Source organism: Physeter macrocephalus, chromosome 11 (assembly GCF_002837175.3).
Source record: "Physeter macrocephalus isolate SW-GA chromosome 11, ASM283717v5, whole genome shotgun sequence".
In the NCBI taxonomy this organism is placed as follows: Eukaryota; Metazoa; Chordata; class Mammalia; order Artiodactyla; family Physeteridae; genus Physeter; species Physeter macrocephalus.
In genome coordinates, this window is record NC_041224.1 from 156,908,172 (window position 1) to 156,925,947 (window position 17,776).

A 17,776-nucleotide genomic window follows, 5' to 3' on the forward strand; every position below is an offset into this window, starting at 1 on the left:
CGAGGACCTACTGTATAGCACAGGGATCAACATCTTGTAATAAGCTATAATGGGAAAGAATCGGAAAAAGAATATCTATCCAGAGATAGATAGATGTACATATATATCTATGTACGTATCTATGTACAACTGAATCATTTTGCTGTACACCTGAAACATTGTAAATCAACTATACTTCAGTAAAAAATTAATATTGCATATTTAACTATAAAAAAGAAAAGAGTGAGTCCAATGTCCGAGGAGGGCAGTGACCAGAACTACTGGGCACTTTGGACTCACCGTGTGGTGATCTTTCCAAGATGCCACTTACTGCTTAGGGGACATGTGAGCCCCACCCCCATGCCTGCCCATCCAAGGCCTAGTTCTGCCCATGCTGTGGAGAAGGTTCCCAGGCTGGCACCCCTCCCACCGCTCATGCAGGGCCCCCCTTGCCCTCAGATCTCCCCATGTCTTGGACGCCACTCTCCCCTCCTCTCTATCTAAAATTCCCCATTCAGACCGCATCTGGCCCAACTCTCAGCTCTGTATCAGGCAGAAAAAGAAGGCAGCTCGAGCGGATCCCAGAATTTGAAAGGAGGAGTTGTGGCTGGGGGTGGGGGTGTGTGCTGTCTTTAAGGAGATACTGGTGGGGGGGATTTCAGGCATCACAAGGAGGCCAGAAAGGGGCATTTGGGGACAGGGACTCTGGGAAGGAGCCCACACACAGGACTGCCTCCCCTCTGGAAGCCTCCCAACACTGGCTCTCAGCTGCTCTCGGCTCAGAGTTTCAGGTCAGTGCCCTGTTCCCTGCCTGCCAGCTTCTGGCTAAGGCTGCCTTCAGTGGGGAGGACATTAACATGTGATCTCGCTTCACCAGCTGTCCCTTTGGCCCCTCCGGAGGCTTCTCTTTTCACATAGGTTGTAGATGAGCTTTGGCGTCTGTGTCTCTTCCTCCTCAGAGCCCACTCCATCTTAGGGTCTTTGGTGCCTCCCCTGCTCTGGTCTCTGTAGGAGGGGGTGTGAGAGGTGCCCGGCTGTGCTCAGCCTTCTGGCAGTGTCTGGTCCCCTCCTGCAGGTGCCCCGATACTGCCTGGGAGGGCAGCAGCCCGGAAATAACTGAGGCCTTTTCCCCTGGCTAGGCATTGTCCCTGAGCCCTGGAGGATGGCCCCATCCTGGACTGTCCTCAGACCCGCACAGTCTGCCTCTGGTAGAAGCTGCTTCATCCAGGGCAACTCGCCGTCATCATCAGTCTGGGAGGAACCAGATACACCTCATAGTTCCTGAAATCAGCCTGTTTTCACCTGCACAGTCACCTGAAGCAGCTGACTGTCTGCTCTGTGATGAGAGAGGCTGAGCCTTGTTCCTCTCTCTCTTCCCACCAGGGCCTGTCACATAGTAGGTGCTCAATAAATGTGTTGGACGAATCAGTCAGTCAATGAATTGATGAATAAAAATGCAACTCCTTGTTACTTTTCAGCAGGGAGTTGATTGGATGTCTACAACAGTCCACGTAGAAAGACAATCTAGTGTCTAGGTGAAAAGGATAAAGTCAGGAGCAGGCAGCCTGGGTTTGAATCCCAGCTCTGCCACAAGGCTTTGGGCAAGTTATATAACCTCTCTGGGCCTCAGTTTCTTTATCTGGAAAATAGGGATAGTAATAAATCATACCTCAAGGGGTTGCTATGAGGAATAAATAGCGCAGGTAAAGTGCGTATACGACAAGGGCCTGCCATGCAGAGAATGCTCAGTAAGTGTTGGTCATTCTCACTCACGGTAGAATTACTGCGACAGTAGTGTCAGTGGACTGCACTCTACACTCGGAATGGGGGAAACCAGGGCACTTCCTCATCTCCATTCCCGCCCTCTAGGGTTCACAGCAGAGTTAGGAGACGAAATCCACAAAGACGGAGGAAGTTAGAGCTGCCATGTGTAGGGGAAGATGCCCCCAGGGCTGGACTAGTTGAGGAGAGGCCCTGTGGGATGTAGTGGGGCTGGGAGAGGCCTAGGCTAATGGAAGAGGCATGTAGTTGGGGGGTGTGGGGTCACCCACGAGGGGGCAGAGGGCCACAAGGGGGATGTGGACCTTGCCAGTCAAGTCAGGAGATTGTACATCATGCGGGTTTTCAGCTTTTCAATTCTACTCTAGCTCCTGGAGGCCACCTTGGCAGAAACAGTTTCCTTCCAACCCCATTTGCTGAGTCTGGGTGGGAAGGAAAGAGTGATGGGGAGCTCCCAGGGGCCCCTCTTTGGGCCCAGGGTGAGGTCCAGGGATCTCCGATGGTCCCAATTGAGTTTTCCAGCAACTTCATTGCCCTGAAACTCTGGGCAATGAACATGACCCCCCGCCTTTGGTCTCCAACCTGGAGGACCCTGCTGATCTAGACATCAGTTTGTGCCTGATGCACCCAAGCAGGACACCCTTGACCTAGGATGAGCCAAGGGTTTGTACGAAGTGACCAGAGGGAGGAGACGGGGGAGCGTGCCCTCAGGACTAAAATCTTCTCCGACTGTGGTTGCATACTCATGCTCCTATCACTCCTAAATGGAGACTTGAAATTCCCAGAAATCAACCGGCATCCCTGCCCCTGGATAGTCCTTGCCATCCCCACTTCCACCCACAGTCTTGCTTTTCTGCCTAGCCAACTCCTATTCATCCTCTGTGACCCAGATGTCACCTCCTCTGGGAAGTCTTCCAGCCTACCCACGGCTGAGTGAGTGCTCTCCTCCAGGCTTCCCTAGCACGCCGTCCTCCTTCCCTCAGCGCTCTCCTACCACAGGACCGTCTGTGATTGGTCCTCTTCCCTGTGAGCTCCCCCAGGTCAGGCAATGGGTCTCATTCATCTTTGCCTTCCTGGTTTTTGGCACCATGCCTGGCATCGAGTCAGCATCAATGAATGAGGCATGAATAGAGAAGCTGGGCCAGCACGACCCAGAGAGAGAGGGATAGGGCAGAGGCAGAGGCCAACACCAAGAGCAGCTGAGCTACCCCAGACACCACCTGCCCCACCAGCAGGCTCGCCTGGCTGGTAAGCAGGTCCAAGTTTCTGCCTCATCTCTAAGGCACCTGGGATAAGACAGGAGTCAGGCATCCTTGCTCTCTGCCCATCACCCCCTTTTCTCCCCAGCAGGAGGGGCTGCTTCCCAAGCATCCCTGAGTGCATTCCCAGAAGCAGGGCAGGAGGGACATGAGGGGGAACAATGAGGCCAGTTGGAGGACACAGGGTACAGAGAGGAGCCAGGGCATGGGGGGACCAAATAGATGGAGTGACAGCGACAACCATGTTCTTAGTGGCGGAGACTGGCTGAAAGATGGCTGCCAGGACCGAAGGACCGGGCTCCTCATTATAGTGGAGGGGGATGTGGTTTAGGTCTCTGCAAGTACATCCTTTCCCCAAAGCTCCTTTGGTTCCCGAGCGCTGGGGAGCCCAGTATCTCACTGCGTCTGACACTGGGTGTGGAGACCAGAGGACCTATGACCTCTATTGCCACAGGCAGATGGTTCCCCACCCGGGGCTTTGGGAGTCAGAGGGTTGTGCATAAAAAAGCTCTGAACCCCTTCCTCCGCTCAAGGTTGCAGAGTGGTTATTAAGAGTGACACCATCAACTGCCAACCAATGGGCCAATGACAGTGGCGAACTCTTCGGGGGCCCTGAACCCTGCCCAGGGTCATGTTCTCCTCCCAATTCCAGTGCTCTTGATGTCCTTTGAGGTCACACTGATCACCCCACCTCAACCTTCAGGATCACCTTGGGTCCTTTCACCAGTGCCCCTCCAGTCAGGCTCCATGTCTGTGACGTGCCTCTGATATCTTCCCTTCCTTACCAGCCTACAGCCACTACCCCCCAGACCCTGGTTACATCATATGCAGATCATAGCAAATGCCTCTTATCTGGTCCCTTCCACTTCCAGTCTACCTGTCAAGGCTCTGTTTTCTGAACTCTAATAGCTCTAATCAGGTAATGCCCTTGCTCAAAACCTTCAATGGTTCCCTATTACCAGTCAAATTTATTCCAGATCTCTCAGCTTGGCATTCAAAGCCCCTCTGCTCAGGTCCCAACTCTTAGCCTTACCTCCTCTGCCTCACTGTGATGTCCCCTATCCTAACTGTTCCACGATCATTCCAAGGCTCCAGGCCTGTTCCCTCCACCTGGACAGCCCTCTCCATCCCTCTCCACCTGCAGAGATCTCACCCCTCCTTCCAGGCTCTGCCCAAATGGAAGCTCCCTGCTCCCTACCTCTGGATGTGCCCTCTTCGTCCTTTGAGCACTCCCAGGAACCTCTCCCAGGATGTGAAGCCCTGGAGAACAGAGCTGTCTCATTTGTCTTCCAGCCCTACTGTGTGCACAGCCCAGTGCTGGGCACATCGGGGAAGAAGAGGTATGGAGTGAGTGAATGAGCACTGATCTGTGCAATCATTGAGCACCTACTACGTGCCTGGTCCCTGCCAGGCATCCAGGGTACAGTGTGAACAAGGCAGGTGTGTCTGCCCTGTGGAGTATGGATAGCTCACACTCTAGAACGTGCTGCGGGTTAGCTGCAGCTCCATTCATCCCTTCCCGCTGGCCCCAGCATATCTCGGGGCTGCCTTGCTGGTTGCCCCTTGGTGTGTGTTCAGGGACTGCCGACCCATATACAACACTGACCTTGGCTGAAGGTTCTTCAGCAGCCCAAGTAGAATGGGCACTTTGCAGCTGTGTCCTCCACCAGTCCAGGCCTGCACATCTTTGGATGCATCAGAGGCTATGCCCGTTCACCTGCTCAGGGACCACTCCCTCCCTGCAGGGCTCAACACCCTCCCAGCTACCAAGGTGTCCACGTATTACAGGGGCCAAGAGGGCAGGGGGCCCTGGCTGATCCTCAGTGGTGGTCATTTCTGGCTGAGACGGAGGACCAGGTGGACTCCCCTCTTCATTCACTCCCCAAGTATCATGGGAAGGAGTGGGAGAGGAGGATTGGGAGAAGGAGGAGGAGGCAAGTTCCCAGGTGGGACATTCCACCCCTGGTGCCTGTGGGTCCACAGGTCCCAGCACGTAGACCTGCTACCAACCAGGGTTGATACCCACACTTTTACCAACCACACAGCACAATCCTGACCACTCACCATGGACACTGGCTGAAGGGCTGGAGCGGGATCCTGGGGGCCCCACGCAGCTGCCAAGCACTGCCCTTTTCATTGCTGGATTCGAGGTGAGCCCAGGATCCCAGGGAAGGAGCAGGAGAAGCTGGGAGCGCAGGGGTGGATTGCTCAGGGAGTCTGGACAGTGGTTATTTACCGACTGGAACAGAAGCATTTTTAACACTTACCTTAAATATTGTAGCAGCTAGTATGACTGCGTCAGTGTATTCCAGCCTTGCCAGCCCTGCTACCAACCACAGTGCCAAAACAATCACATCAAGTCCAATTTCAAACCACATATTTTATTGACGTTCTTCATCGACAGTATAGGGCCATGTGTACAAATATTTCTCAAGTTCTACACCTGGCAACCTCCCCACTGTCACCCCCACTGACCAGTCAGCCAGGAGATGCCTCCCTGCACATATCCCTTTTGCTCCCTCTCACTGCTGAGCCTCCAGGAGATTGAGCATGGCAGGGCTGGCTTCCGAGCTTGAGCTTTGGGGTCAGGAGTGAGCCAGGCCCTTTCCCTTCTCGTCTTCCACTCCCACTGATTCAATATGGTCAGAACTGACGGTGAGGATGCCCCCCCCACCCCAATGACCCCTCCATCCAGGAAGCCTGGACTCCCCTTCAACACTCTTTGCCACATCCTTCCCCTCCAAGTGACCTAGCCTGCTGACCAGCAAGATGGCAGAGTGACTATTTTTCAGGGGGTGGGGACATTGGGGCAGCAACAGGATGCTCTTGGTGGCAGGAATTTCATCTTGTTCACCACTGTATACCAGTGCCTGGTAGAGACTTGGCACATAGTTGGTGCTCAGTAAATACATGTAGGATGAATGAATGAATAATATAAGAGGGAGAAGTATGAGCAGGTGGCACCATTACTACGTTAGTTCTCTAGGGGGCATGAAGGCAGAACCAAGATAAAGTCCTCCCAAGCTCTGCTCAAGAACTCGAGGTGTTGTGCAGTGTCGTGTGGCAACGGTTGGGGTCACTGTGGCCACCAGCTGGACACTGCAGAGTGTGGGCTCCAGCAGACTGGATGGCAGGATGGCCTTGGGACCCAGTCAGGAGGGGGCACTTGTGTTGTCCCCACGCCCTCATATGCCCCAGGAGTCTGGTCTTCTGGGTCCCGGAACGCAGAGCAGTGCCCTCATCCAGAGCCAGTCAGGGCTGGTCTCCCAATTGCACCCCTATATTCTGGTCTCCCCATTCCCGAGCCTCAACTCTCCCAATTTCACTCCTCAGAGTTGAACATGATTTTCCAGCTTTGCTCTCCCCACCACTGCCCCGACCTGCCCCGACACTGCTCCGTCTCCCTGTTCCCAAAGGCCCACGCCCTCAACTAGCATTAATACCTAGTAGTCCCATCTCCCTGGTGGTCGGGTAGGGTCCTGATAGTTTGCATCATGATTTTCAGACTACTCCATGCCCGCCCCATCCTCCATGAAAGCAAATAATTCACAGGCATCTCTGCAGATCTTGCCTCTGGACCTGGCAATCATGAAGAAGACACTGGCATCTTGGGGTGGGAAAGGATCTTCCTTTCCCTGACCCTGTGCAGAAATTCTTTCGGCAGCATGCCTGCCAGATGACTGCCTAGACCCTTCTGGAATACCTGCAGTTGTGAGGCACTCACTACCTTCCCAGGCAACTATTCAAACACTGAACAGCTTTAGCTGCTAGAATGTCCTTCAGAAATGAACCCATTTGCCCCTTTCATTCTCAGTCCCCAAATATCCGAGTGCCCAATCTCTGTGTGACCCTCTCTCCTCCCATTCTTTCTCTATTTTCATAACGACATTCCTTACCACTTCTCTCTCTCTCTCTCTCTCTCTCTCTCTCTCTCTCTCTCACACACACACACACACAATCACATGCCCCCTTCTATATGGCTGTGCAATCACATATCACTCTCATTTATCAGTATCTCCCTTTCCTTCTCTCTTCTTCCTTGCCTTCCCAGCATCTAGCAAAGACCCAAAGGCTGGAGACCAATGGGAAAGGCTGGAAGAGTGCCAGGGAAAGGAAGCATCCAGCCAGGTCCTGGATTGGACTGGGTCGCCAGCTGGGGCGGGGTGGACAGGGGACAGCAGTTAGAAATCCCAGGCCATTGGCTGCTGTCTCCCAGAGAAAGGCCTTGCAACTCGAGGGCTGGGCAGCAAGCTACTGAGTTCTTTTTTCCTTCCACTGTTCAAAATTCCACAGAGGGGATGAGGACACACACCCCTCCTTTCCCAACCTCACTGGCAGCCGGCAGAGCTGACTTGGCTGCCTCTCACACATGGTAATTTTAAACCTTTTGCCAGACTCCAGGTCCCGGGGAGCTTCATACCAGCAGCAAGAATCCACTCCCCACTCCTAACATGGGGCTGAGAGGAAAAGCTCTAGCAGATAGCAGTGATGACATGAGACTTGGTGGAGCGTGGGTGAACCAGGCAGAGGGGAAAAGCAGGCACCCCAAGGGGGAAGAAACAAAAGCAGCAGCTCTGAACGGTTAGCAGCCACCAGGCTGGCTCATGGGGAACCTAGCAATGCCTCGGTGGCCATTTTCCCTCCTGGTCATGATCCACCAGCCAACGCTGCTCTCTGTATGTTACAGACCAGGGGTGGATGCTAGGACCTTACCAGTCCAAAGTTGTAGTGGGCCATGGGTGGAGACAGGGTGTTGTGGTCTTATGTTCACGAGGAGTCAATACACACACACAGAGAAATGATGGGAGTGCCTGCTACTTGTCCCGCTGCTTGGAGCTCTCACTTCCAACATTGAACACGGGGACCAGCAGGCCCAGGAGCCACCTCTTTCCGAAGACCTCCTGTAAGTTCTTGCGCCAAGGCCGGGCCCTCACTGCCACCCCCTTCCGCACCTGGTGGCGGGTCTGCCCCCGGAGGATCAACAGCAGCTGATGGCAGCAGAAGCCAGCGCAGGCCAGGCCGACGGCAAACCAGAGGTAGAGCATGAGGATGACGAACATTTCAGGACCAAGGACAGCTCCTGCGGGGGGGCGGGAAAACAGCAGAATCACTTTACACACAGGCCACGCACTGAACCGCCACCCAAGCAGGCGCTTTCCGCTAGGGAGGGAGATTCATGAGATTGAAGCTACGTCTCAGCTCTGCAGCGAGGGAGAGGAACAGGTTGTCCTAACTTTTTCTTAGTGCTGATGGCTCCTGAGGCGAGAGAGGAGAACTGGGGACGTGGCGGGGAAAGGAAAGGAAACTTCTATGGGCAGTGCCTAGATGCTAGCATTTCCTCAGGGTCCGTGATACCATCTCTCTCTCTCTCTCTCTCTCTCTCTCTCTCTCTCTCTCTCTCTCTCTCTGCCTTCTCTTTTGGGGCTAGAAACAGGGAGAAGGGTTTTTTTTCAGGAGGAGAGAGGAGCGAGCTGAGGACCCTGGAGAGGGAGCTGGTACCTGGGCAGCTGTCTAGACTGCAGTGCCTTCTCTTCGGAGCTGCGAGCACTGGCTGGGAGGACTTGGGAAAGTGACAGCATGATGGAGAACAGGGCCAGTCATCAAGAAGAATAAATCACGAGTTTCAAGGCAGTGCAGAGGATAATTCAGTCATCAATGTTAAAAAGAGGACAGTATGGCCACTGGAACTTTCAGCCAGAGCCATCCTGTCAGAGCTTGCTAAGGCTGGAAGAGGCCCCCAAGGTCATCAGTCTAGGTCCCTGCCTTGAGCTGGACCTTCCCTAAACCCCTCTAAACCAGCACTTTCCATGACTGGTTTAAACATCATTGAGTAAGAGATTCCCCACTCTTCCTCCGAGTTGGGGTGGGCGGTCTGTGCTAAGTTTGAATGTTCCAGCTCTGTGGTCTTGCACAAGTTTCTTAACTTCTCTGAGCTGCACTTTGCTCATAATGTAAAATGGGTATAACAACGATTCCATAGGGTTGCATGATTCAGAGAAATTGTGTGCGCAGGGGCCAGCATTCTGGTTCACACTCAGCGCAGCACTCCCTGCTGGTCATCCTTCACAGATAAGGAGACTACCTCCGGAAGGGGCTCAAGTTTAACTCTTAAGACCATCACGCTTTCTCCTTCTCCTTTCCAGGGCTTGGAGATCTGGCTGGGCTACAGCTTTAGCAGCCTTGACCTGCCCAGCAGCCAGGGCAGTGGGCCCAGGAGAGAACTCAAAAGCCCTCCTCAGCCCCTCTCCAGCAGGGTGAGCTCACCATCACTTCCTCCAGTGAGATGCGGGTACCTGCCAGAGACCCTACCTTACAACCTATTCAACTTCTGCAAATCTCAACCCTATTCCTCCCTTCTCCAGCTTCCCCTGGCGCCCACGGACCTCTTCTCATCTCCCCACGTTTCCATTCCCAGACCCCTGAGGGCTGGGCTTTTAAAACTTTTCCAGGGACTTCCCTGGTGGCGCAGTGGTTAAGACTTCACGCTCCCTATGCAGGGGGCCCGGGTTCGATCCCTGGTCAGGGAACTAGATCCCACATGCATGCCACAACTAAGAGTTCACATGCCACATTTAAGCAGCCTGTGAGCCTCAACTAAGGAGCCCGCCTGTCGCAACTAAGACCCAGCGCAACCAAATAAATAAATTACAAAAAAAACTTTTCCAATCTGAGCAATGGTGGACTCAGTGGCCAGGAGGATGTGGATGTGATTCAGGTTTTCTCATTAGCGTTCCCCTCTTGCCCTCAGCCCTAGGAGCTTTGATAGCAGGTTTCTCTTTGCAAACTTGGGGACAAATAAAGTCCTGCTGCCCAGGGGATGGAAAGCTCAGTCCAGCTGGCTTGCACGGGGGGCAGGGGGCAGCAACGGGACGGGGCTCACCTTGGGCTGTGCCATGCCTCTGACCCACTTCTTCCTTGTCAGCACAGGTTAGCTCAGGCAGCCATGTGCAGGATGAAGGATCCTGGGACCATGGTGCCCTCTGGGGTGCAGGAATGCTACAGGCAAAGATGGCCTTCAAGCTGGGATGTGCAAACATCAGAGCTGTCAAGCACAAGCCTGCCTTGCACCTCAGCCTCAGGGACAAGCCTGGGCTGATGGAAGCTGTTTTCTACCGTCTCTTTTTTCTGGTGCTAAATCAAGGCATGCAGAAAAGACCTTGTGGCCTTTCCCCGGCCCCTTGCAGCAGCTACAAAAGGCTATTTTGGGGACATGCTTTCTCTCAAAGTGTTTGACGCTGCCTAGCCTGGCTGCCTCAGCTCCTCTGAACTATTTAATAATAGTTCTGCTTCTTTTAGAAAATCACAGAATTTTCCTAATGGGCCTGAAGGGTCACACCATCCAATCACTCCACCCTGGCTTTCCACCAAGCACCTATAGCACCTTTGACAGATCATCACCCAGCATCTTTAATATACATCCTGGGATAAGAAGCTCTCTCCCTCCCAAAGTGGCTCATTCATCAAGAAGCAACTTCAGAGAGGCAGTATTGTGGGAAGAATGTGGGCTCTGGAGGCTAGCAGCTCTGAGTCCAAAGCTTGGTTTGGACTCATACTAGCTGTGTGCTTTCAAAGCAACTTAACCTTGTTAAGCCTTTGGTTGCTGAGTCTTTAAAAATGATATAATAATACCTACCTCACAAACTTGCCCTGAGGATTGGATGAAATGAGACCTGCACAGTGGTTAGCACATAATATTTGCTCAACAAATATTAACCCCTTTTCCCTTCTACTGGACTTTCTGGCACCCACCACACTGGCGTACTTTTCCAAATGCCATGACACAGGTCAGATGGTGTCATCTCCATTTCCCAGATGAGAAGAATGAGGCTCAGAGAAGTGATACAACCTGTACTGGTCCCACAAAGCCAAAAGAAAGAACAGCTTCTAAAATCTAACTGGCCAGTCTCCTTCCTCTCTGGCATCAACGGAGGGCATGTGGGTACAGCCACCAGAAGACCCCTCCCACTTCTGGCTCATGGGGCCCACACACAGCCATCCCATGCTCTGGTGGCAGATCTGCCTTAGGGGCAGTACCACAGTTGGGGACAGCTCAATCTAGCAAACGACTTGTCCCTTTTTACACCCTCCTGTCCACCTGGCCTCTGGAGCAGATGAGAGGGCGGTGCCCTCAACCATTTGGGTTGAGAAGAGAGGGAGAAGGGACAGGAAGGGAGAAGCTGAACAGGTGAGGTGTGTGTCAGGGCAGGCGAGAGAAGGGCTGCCAAGGGGAAAGATGAAAGGCCAGCAAAGGAGGAAGATGAGATGGGAGAGTTGGAGATTAGAAATCACAGCCTCGGGACTTCCCTGGTGGTCCAGTGGTTAGGAATCTGCCTTCCAGTGCAGGGGATGTGGGTTTGATCCCTGGTCGGGGAACTAAGATCCCACATGCCATGGGGCAACTAAGCCCGTGCACTCTAGAGCCCGCGAGACAACTAGAGAGCCCCCGCACCGCAACTACGGAGCCCGCGCGCCTTGGAGCCCGGGCACCACAACTAGAGAGAAGCTCGCGCGCCGCAGCGAAGGGCCCATGAACCGCAGCAGAAGATCCCACGTGCGACAATGAAGATCCTGCGTGCCGCAGCTAAGACCCAATGCAGCCAAATAATAAAAAGAAAAAGAAAAAGAAATCTTGGCCTCCTTTTCCTAGTGGGTCTGGTGAGGAGGTAAAAGATAGTGGGACTCATTTTTCTGCTAGAATGGGGATCTGGGCCCCAAGATAGGCACTGACTGGCTCTGTTCCCCCATCAGATCCAAGCAAGAGGTTCCTCTTCTTTACTTTCCTGTCTCCCACCCAAACCTAGCACATATGGACAGGCCTCAAGCCCAGGCTTAAATCAAACCATTTCAAGATCCTCTCTTTGGAAGCACCCATTTTTATGTGATGAAACTACTTGGAAAAGAAAGTGTAATCAGTCTCTCTGGCTCTCCCCATCTCTCCACCGGCCTGTGCTCACACTGCACCGCCTAGCCCGCCCACTTGCCCTCCCCCATCCTGGTTATTTCAGTCCCAGCAGCCTCCTATGCTGGCGCCAGGATGCAGAAGGTCCGAGAGCTCTGCGTTCTGGGCCCAGCTCAACCACCAGCCCTCAAGGCAACCCTCATAGCTGGATCCTTCTTCCAGGGCCTCTGTGTTCCCACTGCCAGATGGCACAAAGTTTTACGCCTGCAGAGGACTGGGCTGAGGCCCCAGCAAAGACCAAAACGATGGCTTCCCCCAGAGTGGGGCAGAATTTTATGAATGTCCAGCCCAGGCATATCAAGACAATTTGGGGTTCTCAGTGGAAGAAGCTGCACTCTGTCTTTTTTGTCCCTGAAAGGTCAACGGGGTACGAAACATGCTGTATTTCCCCCTGCTGCCGTGCGTTGTCTAAAGACCTGGGAGGCAGGCCAGAGGCTGCTGCTCGGAAGTAGTAAGATCCTGGGCAGCCATTTAATCCCATCCGAGCCTCAGTTTCTTCACGAGAAATGGAGACGACGTCACACACGCACAGCTACGTGTCCATGTGTGCATGCTACTAATTGTAAGAGCCAAGTCAGTCAGAGTCAAAGGCCAGGGTAGGTGGAGTGAAGGAAATGAGGTAGGGGCAAATTTCATGGCCAGGTAGGGTGGTTCCTGACCGGTGTCAAGGCCTGGTTCCTGCCACCAGGAACCAGGTCCCTCTGGGCCTGGTACCCCACTCTCCTTGGGGTATGCTACATAAAGCACAGTCCTCACCAGGGGGCATAGCTGAGCCCCAGTGTGAAGGTCTACATGCCTGGCTCCTGCAAGTGTAAGAGCCTCCTGGAGGGTCAGATCCCACACCAGTCCCATGGCTCTGTGGTGTGAAGATGGAGTCCTTAAATATGGCCGCACCTCCAACCAGGATGCTCCCTGCTCTGAGCCATCTGCAGACTGGAGAAGAACCTGGAGGGGGTCAAATATAGTGGGTAGGAGGGCGAGGGTTAGCCTTCTGCTAGGACTGGCCCGGCACCCTGGTCAACCTTACTGTGGTTGATCAGCAAGACCTTTGGAGGGCAAGGTCCTCGGAGGAATGAGTGAGCAGGACTGGGGTCCAGGCCGAGGAAGGACATAGCATGGGGGTACCTCGCAGGCTGCACGGAGGGATGGCCAGCAATCAGCCCCTCCTGGCACAGGGCAGGTGTATTGCCTGGTTTGCCACAATTCTATGAGCAAATGGACAGTGGCGAGCAACGAGGAGAAGATGAATGAGGATGGGGGTGCGGAGGGAGGTTGTCAGGTGACATACAGCATGCCCAGTTAGTCTGAATTTCAAACAGATAACTAAAAAAATTTAGTGTAAAAAAAATTTCCTGCGATATTCAGGAAATACTTCTATTAAATGGTTATGCATTGTTTATCTGAAATTACAATTTAATTGGGCATCGTGTATTTGCTAAACCCGGCAGACTTGGGGTTGAGGTAGAAGGTCTTTGCATAGGGCCCAACCTGCCCGCCAAGGCCCACTCACCGGAGAAGAACTGGCTGATGGAGGTGGGAAGGAGCGTGAGGAAGGCCAGGGGGTGGGCGAAGGAGATGGAAAGGACTGCGGAGATGTAGGCCACGCCGGCCACCATGGAGTAGAGGCAGGCCAGGGAGGTGTACAGGCAGAACAGGATGAAGTTGCGCATGTTCCTGCTTCCGATGCAGTTGCCGGTGAAGAAACAGTGATGGTCGTGCCTCAGGGTGACTCTGGCGCACACTCGGCAGAAGTGGGTGCTGGGCGGAGGGCACAGGGCCCTCCTGGCTGCGGTCCCCTGGCAGGCGTCCAGGTCGTCTGGGGAGTTCTGGATGACCAGGACATAATTCCCCAGGGCGTTGGTTGAGAGGAACAGGAAGAATGCCCCATGGAGCAGCGCAGGTGAGACGAGCCGGGCGGCCGAGGGGTCCTCACGCATACTAGGCAGGAAGAGGAAGAGCTGCAGCACGAAGGTCACCAGGGAGATGCACAGGAAGTAGGCGGGGGCCACCACGTTGAGCAGCCTCAGGGCCAGCATCCTCGATTACATTCCTAAGGGGCCCAGGGTGAGAGGAAGACTCACTGCAGCGTCCAGAGGGCTCCCTAGGGCGCTCCCCGGCGCTATCCGTCCGTCCTGCTCCACGCAAATCCATGCCCCTCGGATCACCCCTCCTCTCTTCCCTAACCCGTGACCAAGCAGGCGTGAGACCCCCAGATCATGACAGCCTCTGGGAGCCAAGCCCTACCTCCTGGTGCCCACCTCCTCCGTTTTTGAGGCACCTCGGCGCCTTGACGCCCCCGGGGGGTCAGGTACAAGGAGGGCGAGGTGGGGACTTGTTATCAGTCCGTAGGAGGCGGGTGCGGGTGGAGGAGCGGGGGGCTGCCTAGGGATCTGCTTTTTTATGGCAGTGGAGACGTGCCCAGGTTTGGGATTCCTCCTTCAGACCCCCTAAGAGGAGAAAGCAGAAGATGTGGGGTGGGGGCAGATAGAAATGACCTACTGGAAGTACTGTTTCACCTCTCCTTTCTCCGTGCCACCCCCCATATTGGGCAATACTCAGGGACCTTACCCATAACGCAAAGAGCTTTGGGGGTATGTGTGCTTGCCTGTGTGTGTGTGTGTGTGTGTGTGTGTGTGTGCGCGGGGGGGGGTGTTCCTTGTGTGTGATTTTGTATGTGTAATCTGTGTGCGCCTCGGTATCTGTGTTTGTGTATGTGTGTATCTGTGTGTACACACACGCAGCCGCTGCCACCTGGCTTTTTAGAAAAAATCAATTACAACAATCGATACATTCCCACAAGCACTTAGGCGATGGGTGGGATGGGGAGCGCAGCAGGAATACCTGTGTCAGCCGTTTCCGGTCAGCCCATCTCTCCGAAGCTGGCTGCCCTAGCTATTTCTTGGCAAAGAGCGTTTTCATTTGAGGCGACGAAATTAAAATCCACCCCCCCCTCCGCTCTTTCCTCCCGCCCTCCTGGAGCGAGAAACCCAAACAACCCCGATGGCGCTGAAACCCCTTCGATGCCAACAAGCTCTCCCTGGGCGCAGGCGTGGATGCTTGGCCAGGTTTCCAGGGGATCGACCCCCGCCGCTGAGCGCAGCCCTACCACAAATTTATTCCACCCCGCCCCACAGCCCCGGTTCCTGCCCAGCTTCGGAAGCCCCCGAAAAATAGGATTCCGGGCGCCCGCGAGAACTTTTCCGGGGGCTAAGGAGCAGGCGAGCCCGAGGCGCGAGAAAAGTTCTGGGAAGGCTGCTGCACCCGGGACGGGCGAATGGCACTAGGCCTCCGTCCAGGCTGTCCCGTCCCCGCTGGGTGACTGATCACCTTGGAGTCCCCTTTGCAGGTGCCAGTGCCCCAGGAGACTCGCGGCCGCCGTGGGGACCGCGGGTCTCTCTCCGCCGCAGGGGCTCAGCGCAGGGCACGCCCGCGGGTGGTCGCTGGGGGCTCCCGGGGGCTGCGGCGGCGCTGCCCACCCCAGAGAGCCCGCGGCCCGGGATCCGGAGAAGCAAGTGTCTTCCCCACGCTGGTCGCCAGGGGGGCCGCGGGAGCAGCCTCCAGATGCGCCGCGGCGCCTGGAAGGCGAAGGACGGGCTGCGGGAGCGAGGGGCGCACGGCGGGCGGCCGCACCGCAGCCCCGGCCCTGTGCGGGAGAAGGGACAGCGGAGACCGCCGGGGCGGCCCGGGGGCCGTTTGGCACCGGCGCCGGCCGCGCCCGCGGCGGCGGGCAGCACAGCCGGAGCCCTAGCGAGGCAGGCAGCGCGGGCGGCCGCCGGCTTCTCGGCCACCGCCTTCCGGACGCCCGGGAAGCCGCCCCGCGCGCGGCCGGCGCCGCCGCACCGCCGCAGAGCAGTGGGGAAATGAACTCACCAAGCTCTGGTCGCGGACAAGAGGAGCCCTGGACGCCGGCTCTCGCCCTCCCCGAGGCTGCAAAGTTGTGGGCTCGGCCCCGCTGGCTCGCAGCCTCCTCACGCTTCGCTTCGGGGACTGGGCAGGTAGCGGGGGTGTGGGGAGGAGGGAGCGGGCAGCTGCCGTCCTCCCACTGGGGCGCCGGCGAGTGGGGGCCAGGAGACGGCGCGGATGGCAGCTGGGCACCCCCGCCCCCAGCCCCGCCGCCCCTCCCTCCCCTCCTAGGGGCGGTGCTCTGGCCACCCCTCTCAGCCTCGGGGACTTGCCCCCCTTCCTCCCCTCACTCCTCTGGAGCGGGCTGGGGCTCCCCGCCTGACTTCAGCCACTGGTTCCAGCTGGGAGCTCTGGATTCCACCCTGATGTGATGCTCTAACCATCATCTGCTCCTTCCTTCCCCACTGTGGCTAACAGCCCTCCGCTGCTCTCCATTCTCGGACCGAGGAAAACCTGGGGGTTTAGGAGTCCAGCTTGCCAGGGGCAACACCCGTAAAGATCAACGTCATTGTGCAGAGAAGCGCTGAGCGCCCCGACTCTGGAGCCTGTCTGCCCGGGTCTCAATATCCATCATTCACTACCGTGTGATCTTCAGATTCCAGTTTCCCCATCTGTAAAACAGAGATGTGAGGGTTATAGGACAACAATTTATGTAAAGCCCTTAAACAGGGCCTGCCTATGGTGAGCACTATTTGAGCATTATTTTATAATCATTGACTCTATTTATTGGGTCCTTACTATGAACCAGGCACTGTGCTAATAAGCCTTTAGCATAAGGCAGCTTTGTTAATCCTCTCAGCAGAAGCTCCATGATCCCCTTGTATGGATGAGGAGATTGAGGCACCGAGAAGCTAAGTCACATGCCCAGGGACATACAGCCGGTAAGTGACAGAGCCTGGATTTGAACTAATGGACCTGCTCTCAGCCTCTACACAACCCAGCATCACCCTGAGACCCAGGGGGAGCTCTGATTTGGGAGAAGGGAGGACAACTGAGTGGTTTATCCAGACACAGAGCTTGAACAGCTTGAACCAGGAGCTTCTGCCTGGAGTCCTGCCCTCATCTCCCTGTTCCAATGTCCTTTCTTTTTCTGATCCCACTAGTCTGAGGTGGGTACCAAGAGGGTGGGGACAGGTGGCCAGTGTGTGTCAAATGGAGGTTGGAGGGAGCAGAGAGAGCTTTGAACCACTGCAGGAATGTTGACACCGCCACTACCTCGGTTTCTTGGGCTGTCGGAGCTCACCTACCTGCCCTGTTCCACTCCTCTGGGTGAAGGCAAACATCGTAAATAAGTGATTATTTATTGCTTCCTCAACTGGTTGATTAAAACAAGAACAATCCCTTAAAACGAGGACAATATGCTTATCAGCTCAGCCTGTATTTTTGAAATATCAGATACTGTTTTCTATGGATTTCAACAGTATGCATCAAAATAAAAGAGGGGACCAGGAAATCTTTTCATGTTCTGAAAGGATTTTTACATACAAACCAAAGAACAGCTTGCCAGGTGTTGGCTCTGAGAATCTGGTAGCCCTGTGAGATCCAGTGGCCACAGGGCAGATAGAGGAAAGCACAGGTGGCTTTTTTTTCCTTTAGAGCTTCTTGGTGTCAAAATCATGGCTGTCTGGACCCTTTTCACAAGCTCAGTCTGCCTCTCACCCTGGCTTGGGAGGGAGGGAATGAGCACTTGGCTCTATTGGTTGAAGATCTCCATTCCCTAAATACCTTGAGAGTTGGGGGGTATTTCTAATTTTATTTTGCATATGGGTGTGTGCTGGGAAGGTGTGCGTCTGAATTTCTGTGTGTGTGTGTGTAAGGGTAGGGAAGGAGAGAGAGAAAGGAGAAGCCAAAGGCACGCGTGGGAAGATGTTGGTGGGGGAAGGGAGTATTCAGCTAG

General features: G+C 54.9%; 1 protein-coding gene across 2 annotated transcripts; it reads right to left on the reverse strand.

The window, feature by feature from the left end:
• Positions 1-2,788: 2,788 nt before the first annotated feature.
• On the reverse strand, positions 2,789-15,912 carry ZDHHC22 (zinc finger DHHC-type palmitoyltransferase 22). Of its 2 annotated transcripts, XM_028496223.2 has the most exons (3): positions 15,847-15,912; positions 13,487-14,026; positions 2,789-8,097 (listed from the first exon to the last, which is right to left on the reverse strand). In XM_028496223.2, exons 2-3 carry the CDS (start codon positions 14,010-14,012, stop codon positions 7,832-7,834), a joined length of 792 nt encoding a protein of 263 aa, XP_028352024.1. In that variant the 5' UTR covers positions 14,013-14,026; positions 15,847-15,912; the 3' UTR covers positions 2,789-7,831. The 2 variants fall into 2 exon arrangements, with proteins under 2 accessions (XP_028352024.1, XP_007107041.1); XM_007106979.2 differs by lacking the exon at positions 15,847-15,912 and having other exon boundaries at positions 13,487-14,107.
• Between the last annotated feature and the right edge of the window lie 1,864 nt (positions 15,913-17,776).

Excerpts from the sequence above, each read along its gene's own strand:
- ZDHHC22 (XM_028496223.2), bottom strand. The coding sequence starts at position 14,012 with ATGCTGGCCCTGAGGCTGCTCAACGTGGTGGCCCCCGCCTACTTCCTG. Across the intron at positions 8,098-13,486 it reads CATCAGCCAGTTCTTCTCCG|GAGCTGTCCTTGGTCCTGAA; the intron begins GTGAGTGGGCCT and ends GCCCCCCCGCAG.